The sequence below is a fragment of the Elgaria multicarinata genome, chromosome 4 (genome assembly GCF_023053635.1).
Source record: "Elgaria multicarinata webbii isolate HBS135686 ecotype San Diego chromosome 4, rElgMul1.1.pri, whole genome shotgun sequence".
NCBI lineage: Eukaryota > Metazoa > Chordata > Lepidosauria > Squamata > Anguidae > Elgaria > Elgaria multicarinata.
Window position 1 is genome coordinate 46,608,634 of NC_086174.1, and position 10,839 is coordinate 46,619,472.

The window sequence follows — 10,839 nt, forward strand, 5'->3', positions numbered from 1 at the left end:
TTCCTTACTCCGCTGCAAGCTGCTGTTAACGGGGTTTGTTGCTGGCCGGCTGGCTTCTTTATTTTTACATTTCATTTTTTTTAAAAAAAAAACTTGTTTATAATTGTCACAAGTTTCTCTACTCTAACATTAGGGTGGGTGTTGTGGGCAGCGGACACTTCTTCGCCTATTCACACTTCTTGCTTAGATACATTAGCTTCTCAAGGCTTGTGCATTGACACTACTTTGCACATCCAGATTTTGAACTCCTGTCTACTTCCTGCACAAACAAGTGACTCTGAGACTCTCTTTCTAATGCCCTGTGGTGCATGCCAGCACTGTGGGGATAACTTACAGTAGGGGTCTCTGGGTTGTCTGTGCAGCCTCTGTTGTCTCTCTAAGTCATTGTAGCCAAACCAAAGCCTCCAGCCTCAAACAATCTCCCCCACCCCTCTCTCTCTTTCTCTCTACCAACGGACCAGCTGGTCTGTGCACTTGGCTGGGGATATTGCTTATTGCAGCTTATTGCAAGCCTAAATCTATGGGAGATTTGCCCTTACAAATAACTAATAATGTTACAACATTGGGAGTCAATATATATACCCAAGTATGTCTATATTTAAGGATCTGATTGGGAACACTAGACAATACTACAGGGCTGATGGAAACTTATTTTCATGACATATAAATAATCTATACAGTAGGGCTATACAGATGGTGGCCGCTGGGCTAGCACCATCACCCTGCTGGTGTCATCTGACCCCTACAGGCAGTGTTGAGTGAGTGGCCACTGTAGACAAGAGATCTGTGAATTACTTGGGTAAAATGAGTAGTATTACTAGAGATTTGCATGATTCTGAAGCAAGGCAAGATGGTTAAAGATCCTTGTTTACAATTACCCCATTCAGAAGACACCTTAAACCATGGCTTTAACCGCAGTGGTTAAGCCAGAAAGCCAGGCTGTGTTCAGAAGACACCTTAAACCACGGCTTTAACCATGGTGAATAAAGCAAAAGGCCTTATTCACCGTGGTTAAAGCCGTGGTTTAAGGTGTCTTCTGAATGGGCCCAACGAGGTGGGTTTTGGGCTGTGGGGGTTCCTTATTAAAAGCATGTTTGTGTTGTATTTATGTCATCCAATCCATTTGTCTTCCCTCAAAGTTGTGCTATTTTTGGATTGTAGCGTATTCTCTGAGCAATCAAAGCACTCTATTTTGTATCTCAGGAAGTGCTTTTTTTATCCCCCAGATGGCACATTCATTGTCATTATACCATGGAATGTAGCTACACAGATGCTACAGGCACAAGGTAGATGTATAATTAGTGACCCATAAATTAACTCCTCTCACCGCTCCCACTCCCACTCAGTCATGTTCCTCTACTTGCTCAACAGGCTGCAAAATGTTTTGAACCTTTTAATTTTTTAATGATTTCTAAATAGAGGAGTGTTTTAGCTATTTGGACACTGTTTACTTTCTTGCACAATTTGTGGGTGAGAGAGCGCATATCTAGTGAAATAAGAAAAACAAAGATAATATCTTCTTAGGGACGTTAGAAATCACTGAGGTAGCACTCTTACGATCCCAGGCTCCATAGGATGCAGACTCCAACCTTGGAAGAGGAAATCCAGCTGTCAATTCCTCACTCCCTCCAAGCTCCTCCCAGCCACCGCATGGGTGTCCTGGTAGGCAGGGGGAGAGAGAGAGTGGATCCGATGGATCCAACCACCTCTCAGCCCTCAACCATGCCCCCAGCATCTGAGGGCCATCTAACAAAAATTCCTTTCCAGGAGGACATAGAGGAGAGGGTGAAACACCTCTGCTGTTCCTCCTGCCCTGCCGGAAAGAGCCCAACAGGGCTTTGGATGGGTCAGAGCCTCCAAGATCAACACGCTCTCTCGTTTGGTCTCCTTGCCCATAGGTTTGCACTGTAAATTGTCAATTTCTGTGCTTCATAAATCTACTTGATTTCAAGGAACTGCAGGGTTACTTTGAATCTGTTCTAGCTTTCATCTTTGAGAAAATAAAGTTTTTGCAGGTTTTCATTCTCTAAACACTACCTCACATTTAAAGTTGTCAGATATGAATGCTTATAATCTAAAAATATACGTTGCTGAATTATCTTTCTTAGATTTGGGGTTTATTTTTTAATATGTTGTAAACACACAGATAAGAAATGCAGAATTATACGTTTTGCAGCCCAGTGGTATGCATGTTTACTTGAAACTTAACCTGGGGCTTATTAAGAATTACAGTGGTAATGTATTTATTTTCAATAGTGCTATCCCACTTCTCTATTTAAAAAAAAAACAAGGAATCAAACAATATAGGAATCAAATTAAAACAATATATCAACCCTTATAAAAGTCATGAATCAGCAGAGACAGAAATGAAAATTAGGAACAATATAAAAACAGCAGCAGTTGGAAACCTATTGAAACGAGAAGCACCTGGAAAAATAGATCTTAGCTGCTCATCAAAAGGGGAGCAGTGGTGGGGCCTGGTGGGCTTCTTATGATGTCTTGGCATCGCCACAAAAAAGGCACTGTCCCTTGTGCCCACTGTACTTCAGACAGAAAGAACACTCAGAGTATAGAGGCTCAGTAGCAATCTTAAGAGTCAGGCAGTTTCATTTCAGTAGAGCCCATTCTTAAGTTACCCTGGTTTGTGGCCATTTAGGGCTTTAAAGTTTTGTTTGTTTGTTTGTTGTTTCAACCATCAAGGTCATATCAACTTTACAGATGCAATACAGATGAGCACACAAAAACTCTACGATACAAAGAAGTAAAATACAAAAAGATACTAAAAAGGTTTTCATTAGAAGGTGCCCACAAACATGTAAAAGGTCATTTTATCCTGGTTGTGCTTTTTATATTGTATTTTGTATTTGTGTTTTTAACTTGTTGGTTGTTTTGTGATGGTTTTGATTTTTGTGAACCGCCCAGAGAGCTTCGGCTATTGGGCAGTATAAAAATGTAATAAATAAATAAATAAATAAATAAATAAATAAATTTTAATTCAAAGAATTAAAATAAGAGACACTAAGAATTTACATGCTCTAAAGTGAAGAACCAGTATCTGGAAACAAAGCGGTAACCATCACAGAAGGTATAAAATTGGAGATACATGTACCAAATTCAGCGGTGCTTCGTCCCAGGGAGCGTGTATAGGTTTTGCATCCTTACGTTGATGGACCTTTACTACGAGCACCTCCACTATGCTCCATTTAAAAGGTCCTTTAGTTCTGACTACACTTTTACTCCCATTTCATTGCTTCACTTTCTCTTGTTGTTTCAGGTGTTTCATTGTGTGCATTTTGAGTGTCCAGCCCAAACAGCTGCCCACAAAGATGAGGCTGGTGAGGAAGATGTCAGCATAGGCGGACAGCAGCTGGCATCTCGCACTCCACGAGCTTCAAGCACCAGCTCTGTGCACTCCCTCCCAGGATCTACTTCACACTCATAAGCTCGACCACCATACAAGAGAATGGAGAAGATCATTTGCAACCCCAGTGCTATGATAAAATTGTTCACCATCTTCTTGTGAAGGCACGTCTTCGTTCTCTGAATGGACAGAGGGGACCATACCTGGCAGCTGGAGATATTCAGATGGAAAAAAGGCTGCCCTAAGACACAGTGGGCTGCTTCACACTTTCCATTTTGTTAAAATCAGGGGAGAAAATAGCTTTCGGTTTTCATCAAGTCTCCTATTTACACCTTACCTCTTTAAACAAACCAAATCAGGTTGAGCTGAAGGAAATTAAAAAGCCAAGCCAAACTGTAATATAAAGATGCCATGTGAACAGTACGGAAAAGACATAATTATATGTGCCTGCAGAAGGCACCTGCTAGGAAATGGATCTTCCCCATGAATGTTTATGAAAATATTCTATGGAAACCAATATTTTTATTTAATTTATTCTTAATTCATATTTCTTTATTAGTTGTAAGCCATTTTCGAACTCCGTGTGTATATATTTCCATTTTTTGTTGAACCCATTGCTTATCATGTTATATCAGATAGATCTTCTTGGTACAGGCAGGCATGTGATAATCTCACTCCATTATTCTATTTGACAAGGAAACTCCTTAAGGTGGTCATGCATAAAACAATTCAGTCCAAGAATGCTGTATTGGAATTCTGACTACTTCACACAAGTAACAAAATTGACACTTTTTACTTCTGTGCAAAACTGGTTGGGTTGTTCTTATCCGGAGAAACAAGTATTGCCCTTTTAACAATTATGCGACTGAACCCTAATGATTAAGAACTATAGATATCCAACATTTCAGCTAAATTTGGTATTGATCAGAGATGGGAGAGCTATGCTGGCAATTTAATTCTAAAACATTTGCTTTTTTAAAAATAGATCATATTATTCCATTAGGAATTTAAAGAAAACTCTTCTGAGAAGCTTTTCACATCACCTCCATGAATTCGGTTTGATTTTTATAGTTAGATTTGGTTTGTGTTTTAAGAAATTTACATCCTAGCAGCAGCTATCCTTTGTATAATCAGATTATTGGATTAATTATTCTGATTGTGTTCACATGCAGCATTCCCCACATTCACTTGTTTCATGTCCTGCTGGATTAGCCAGAGTAAAGGGGGCTACGCATTTACACACAAAATATTGATGCCATTCACCCTTCTAATTATGAAAAACATGCATTTGCCACGGTATGTGAAAAATATTATTGTCAACTTGTTGTTTTTTAAAAAATTGGTGTAAAACAGTTTGGTGCAAATTGTTTGTTTTGCCTATGGTATCCTATAAATAGCATTGTTATCACACTGGTTAAAATTAAGTGTTTGTATTGCTAACACAGGTGGCAAGAAAGAGGTCAGACAAAGTATTGGATTGAACTAGGGCCACATTTTATTAAAGAACAAGATCTGCAAGGGGGTATTAGTGCAGAGACTAGCTGCGTCTTTAGGCAGATAGCCTGATGGCTATTGAACATACGAAGAGCTATGCTGAATCAGACCAAAGCTCCATCTGTCTAGCATTCTGTTTACACAGTGGCTAACTAGCTGCCCATGGGAATCCCACAAGCAGGACATGAGTTCAAAGCACCCTCTCACCCAAGTTCCCCAGCAACTGGTGAACTTAGGCATATTGCCTCTTATACTGGAGGTAGCATATAGCCATCAGGACTAGTAGCCATTGGAAGCTTTTTCAAGGAATCTGTCCAATCCCCCTTTAAAGCCCTATAATTTGGTGGCCATCACTACAACTTGTGGAAGTAAATTCTATAATTTAACTGCACTGCATCCCAGCTTCATAGAAGAAATCTAGCATGTAGTATTATGAGAGAGCCGGAAAATATCTCCCTATGTACTTTTTTCACTCCGTGCACCATTTTGTACACCTCTATCATGTCTCCCCTTATTTGCTTATTTTCTAAGCTATTGGGTGGTCCTACACTGGCCGGAGGGAGGGAGGGGTGTGTGATTTCTCCCCTTCCCAGGTGCCTTCCTTTCTTAGGCGAGAAGGAGGCCTTCTTGTGTCATCCCTGCCCATGGTTGCACAACTCAGAGTGAGTCAAGTCAGTCCCCAAAGGTGGCTTTTCTGCACTTACCTGCCACAGGAGCAGGATAAGTCTAATGCTTAGTTGTTCACACACACACACACACACACACACACACACACACACACACACACACACCCTGATGCAAACCACCTTGCAGATCTGCTAGAAAGATGCTGTTGCCTGCATTAGAAAGACGAATTGCATTGGCCCTACATAGTTAATCCTGAGAGTACAAAATATAAGGATACGCTATTATTCTTCCCCCTAGATCCTCGAGTGTAATACATAAGAACATAAGTGCCATGCTGGATCAGACTGAGCGTTCATCTAGTCCAGCACTCTGTTTACACAGTGGTCGACCAGGAACAAACAAAGCAGGACATGGTACAATAGCACCCTCCCACCCATGTTCCCCAGCAACTTGTGCACACAGGCTTCCTGCCTCAGATACTGGAGGTAGCACATAACCATCAGGGCTAGTAGCCATTGATAGCCTTCTCCAGGAATTTATCCAACCCCCTTTTAAAGCCAACCAAATTGATAACCATCACTATATCTTGTGGTAGTGAATTCCATAATTTAACTTTGTGCTGTGTGAAGTATTTCTTTTTATTTGTCCTGAATCTCCCACCAATCAGCTTCATGGGATGACCCCGGGTTCTAGTATTTTGTTAACCCTTTCCCTTGCTCTATTCATGCCCCTGGGATCCACTGCATCCCACAACATCCTCTGTTGAATTACATTGGACCACAACATTAACACGGCTAGTAAACGTTGTTAGGCATGTTAATGTGCAACATCCTCACGTGTTTGCAGAATGAGAGCCTTGCCCTTCAACAAACCAAAGTTGTTCCCTGCTCACTTTCTCCTCCAGGTGGGTCACTAACATATGCAGGGAGAAACACACCAAACCTGGCTGCAAGAGGCTAGGCAAGAAGTGTTCCCAAATCATGCCACATCTGTCTAATCACTGAATAGTGGCAAACTGGCTGAAAGCAAGCTGAGGACCCCAGCTGTATTTTAAGGCTCTGCAGTCAGCCACAAACACAAAACTGTGTCTGCAGCTGAGAACCCTCACAGTCTCTCCCAACCCCCTCCAGTGAGCTGAAAAAGAAAAAAACAATGCAACTCATGTAATTTATTACTGATCAAGGGCCTACTGTAGTCGTGAAAGGCTTTGGAATGCTGACACCCAGTCGAAGAAATATCCAGTATAGGGAATCCCAAGGATGTTGTCAAGGTGGGCCCAATCCTGAAGGAATGTATGGCAAACCTCTCAGCTCCCAATCTCAAACTGTCTACGGCCAGTTTAATCACTGACCAAAATGGAAACTTGGTTAAGGGTCAGCTATCTTGATTGGAAAACATGGGCCTCAGGCATCCACATACTTCCGCAAGGTGGTGGCCGGGCAAAGCTCCGTAAAGTGAAAATGGACAGCAACACATTTGAGCCTCTATCTGGTCTGTTTTGGACTCAGTATAGCGGTTGTTGCCAACAATTGAAGACCCTTCATTTGAAAGGCCTATGTGATGAATACAACTTGGATTGTGCTACTAACTGTCCTACCCAAAATGCTGTGAGGGCTACCACATGAAAAAGCAGAGCCTCAAAAGCATTGTTGAAGATAACATTTCAGGCCCAATAATATGTCAGGGGTTATTGGCTTTTGTGAATCGGGATGGAGGCTGAGCTCATCAAGCGTTCTCTGAATTCTAAAATCTAATGTGACATCAGCAAGTTCCTTGATCTTGGTTAAGAATACCAACCCACCAGTTTACTTCCGATGATGTTTATTGAATATTGTGTTCTAGCCTACATTCCATCAGATGGTTGTTGGGAATCGGCCAGTCCTGGCTTAATTTCTTCAGGGATCAGAACTTGTGGGGTTCCATACCTGCATTGATATACGTAGCTCTAGTATTGTGGGTGATAGACCAAAACATGGCCTGCTCCACCTTAAGTCTCCAATCACCCACAATGCTTTTGGCATGGCCTCTGGATGTTTAACCCATGATGAGCCGCAATACCTGCAGATGCCAAGTTGAATATGCAAGCCCCACTTAGGGGTTGTCATGGTGTGCGAACCTGGTGAGCGTGAGTTTAAACAACCCTCACATAACGCTAAAACAAACCATGTTTAACCTTTGCATAACCCTTGATCGCCAGGTTTACACAACACAACAACCCCTGTGCAGAGGTTGCATATTCAAAATGGTGGCTGCATGTGCCCCATATGTGCTGCAACCCCACTGTAGGTTAAACCATGGTAGGCTGCCATGTGTTAACAAGCCCACAGACAAACAGATTAAGATATCAGGAACAAAAGTCACAGAAAGAGATCAACCCTACAGGTAATCTTCTATCCTCGGAAGTTGTTCATTCACACTGTGAGCTTGTTCTGCCCAGGGGTTAGAAGTATTCTCACCCAGTAGTGACAGCGTGTATTGTCTTTCTCCTTGTTCCATAGGATTTTAAAATCCTCCCCTGATCTCATGAGGAAACTTGTTGGATAGGGAGGATTGACTTGCCCACCCACCTTAACTATGTACGTACTCCTCTAGATATTGTGACCAGAAAGTGTCAGCTGATACAGCTTGGTCCTTCATTGTGGTTGCAAAACAGAAAAATAGATGAAAAAGATGACGACGAAGAAAATGAAAAATCTGGGAGAAGGTATAAAGGAAATGGAAATCCCCGCCCCTGATATATCTTATGTATTGATAATTGCAGGCAGTGGGCCGTAAAGTGTGTGGTGTCTGCCTTTTCCTTTTGGGATGGAAGAAATCTTGCCCATAACTCATTCTATCTCTCTTTCCAAGCTGACAGGCGTATGACATATCTGGGTGTGTGAAGAAGGTACAGTATTTCCCAAATAATCGGGAAGTAGTATATTCAATTAGTTTGGAATGGCAAACTGTTTTGAATGCTACTTTGAATAGAAAGCCACAAAATTAGCCTTTACTTTGGATCCACAAACTAGGGCTCAAATATTATTACTTTCATTTTTGCCCTCAGCATTTTTTAAAAAAAGCTCTCAATAAATAGAAACCTTCAGTGCAATCTTACATGAGTATTAATAACTTTTGAAAGACAGAGCAAGAATTCTGATGAATCACAACAGATGATATCATCCAGATAGTAAATACAACTCTTTGCACCTTTTGGTCCTACCTTTGATAATGATTTATTTTGTGAGACTTCCTGTGAAAGGTGTCAGTATCATATTTTCAGACATTTGAGACAACCCTCTACCACTTCTCATGCTGAGCCTTTATTCTTCGTGAGATATATCAGGAATAGGATAATGGGCACAGAGATTATACAGTTATTGTTACTCACCTTTACAGGGCTCCTGTATCTTTAACAGTTGTATTGAAAAGGGAATTTCAGCAGGTGTCATTTGTATATATGGAGAACCTGGTGAAATTTCCTCTTCATCACCATAGTTAAAGCTGCAGGTGCCCTGCCCTCATTTAAATCTGATCACTCTAGTATAGCTCCCTACAGGAGCTACAGGTATCCCTACAGGAATGGTCATAGCTCTCGTACCAACCTAAGTTGGTGATAGCTGCTCTTTGCCACCGAGGCCACTTGAACTGACAGAGATGAATCCAAAAGCACCCTTCCTGGAGTACATACGTGTCCCTGTAGGGGGTGGTGCAGCCCCATGCAGGACAGGTAAATTACTGAACTGCTGGACCTAGGAACTGCCCAATCACAGCGCTTCGTCTTACCAGGATTCAGTTGGTTGGCCTTTATCCAGCCCACCACTGCATCCAAGCACTAGGAACATTGAATGTGAGCTTATGGGCACATCCCACCACTCACTGAACATAAGCCCCACTGAAATGACATACTCAGCTTTGAACAATGTATTTAGATATTAGTATGAGTTTTCATTTTTGAATGGCATTTATGTAAAACATTTCCCCCCCCCCTTTAGTTTGAAAAGTGAAGATTTTTCAAATCAGGATGAAAAATAGGGGACTACATTGCCCTTGTAGGGGCCTCTTATCCAAAATGAAACATACATGTGTGTCTAATTTTTTTTAACCGTTTCCCTTCCTTTTGACTCCTCAAGCTATTTTTTAAGCACATTCCAGATTAAAATATTTGTTGATGAGATTTGAGTGTTTTTCACAGGAAGAAAACCTCTGGTGTACTCTTAAGCTCCTACACATAATTGGCAGGCTTCTGTAAAAAAAAAACACAACTGGATGAAGGACTTTAATGAGTTGAGACAGGGGCATGGTCCATTATTTGTGGCTGCCATTTAAGCTCACATTGCAGTTCAAAAAATTGAAATTAATCCTTCTATACTGCTCACACAGTTTGCCTTCATTCCTATTTTACTCCCTTGATCAGTACTCTAGATTGTGAAGTGTGCCACTGCATTGCCTTTTAAAAATAAATTAGTGCCACATATATATTCCAAATAAATTGAGCTCTTATTTCCAGAAATTCTGGCAAAAAATAATACCTATGTAGTTTTGGCGACATGGTCTCCCTTTTAAAACTGCTGAAAAAATGAGTTTCTTGAATTGAACAGAGATTACCCAGTACTGTTGTTAAGCCGTGGTCAGGCTTTCCAAGAAAATCATTCTGAAAGATTGGCTTTTGATTTCACTTAATTTAAAGGACACGAAGTATAAATACAGGTTTGTTTTACTCTAAAGCAAAAGAATAGAAGGTGCTGGTTTTTCCCTTATCGAATGTAGACATTTGACAGTATCAATAAGTGTGCCCGTTTCCCAAGATTTCAAATGGAAAATATAAAAGAAGCATACAGAGGACACAGTTTAGAAAAAAGTTAAGCATACTGGAGGCTCTTTGTTAATGGTGTTTGCAATACTATTCATGTACTTAAAAACATTAGCTGATGGTAGTGTTGGGGAACCTTTGGCTTTTGGACCAGACATGCCCCACATAAGAAGATCCCTGCTGGATCAGACCAAGGGTCCATCTAGTCCAGCACTCTGTTCACACAGTGGCCAACCAGCCATCAGCTAGGGAACCACAAGCAGGATATGGTGCAACAACACCCTCCCACCCATGTTCCCCAGCAACTGGTGTATATAGGCTCACTGCCTCTGATACTGGAAATCCTAGAGGGTTTCTAATCTGTCTGACAAGCTTTGTCGTTGTTATATTTAAGCATTGATTGGAGATAAGAGGCAAGAGGGTATTTAAAGGCCTCTTTTGCTGTTATTTTTGGAGAGAAGACAGAATTGAAAGGAAATTAAGCTTTACATACCCTGCATAGAATTGAGCTGTTGGTTTTGCAGGCATGGGAGAATTGAGTTTAGCCCTACCCACTGCTTAAGGT

The 10,839-nt window shown here is 41.2% G+C and overlaps 1 protein-coding gene across 2 annotated transcripts in view; it reads left to right on the plus strand.

Moving 5' to 3' along the window:
* The window catches only part of BTBD9 (BTB domain containing 9), a 185,794-nt gene extending 181,025 nt beyond the window's left edge, over positions 1–4,769 (plus strand). For both annotated transcript variants that reach the window (XM_063124189.1, XM_063124188.1), the window contains exon 11: positions 3,275–4,769. In XM_063124189.1, the coding sequence (XP_062980259.1) occupies positions 3,275–3,442 (168 nt within the window). In that variant the 3' untranslated portion in view covers positions 3,443–4,769. The remainder of the gene's footprint in view (positions 1–3,274) is intronic.
* Positions 4,770–10,839: the final 6,070 nt, after the last annotated feature.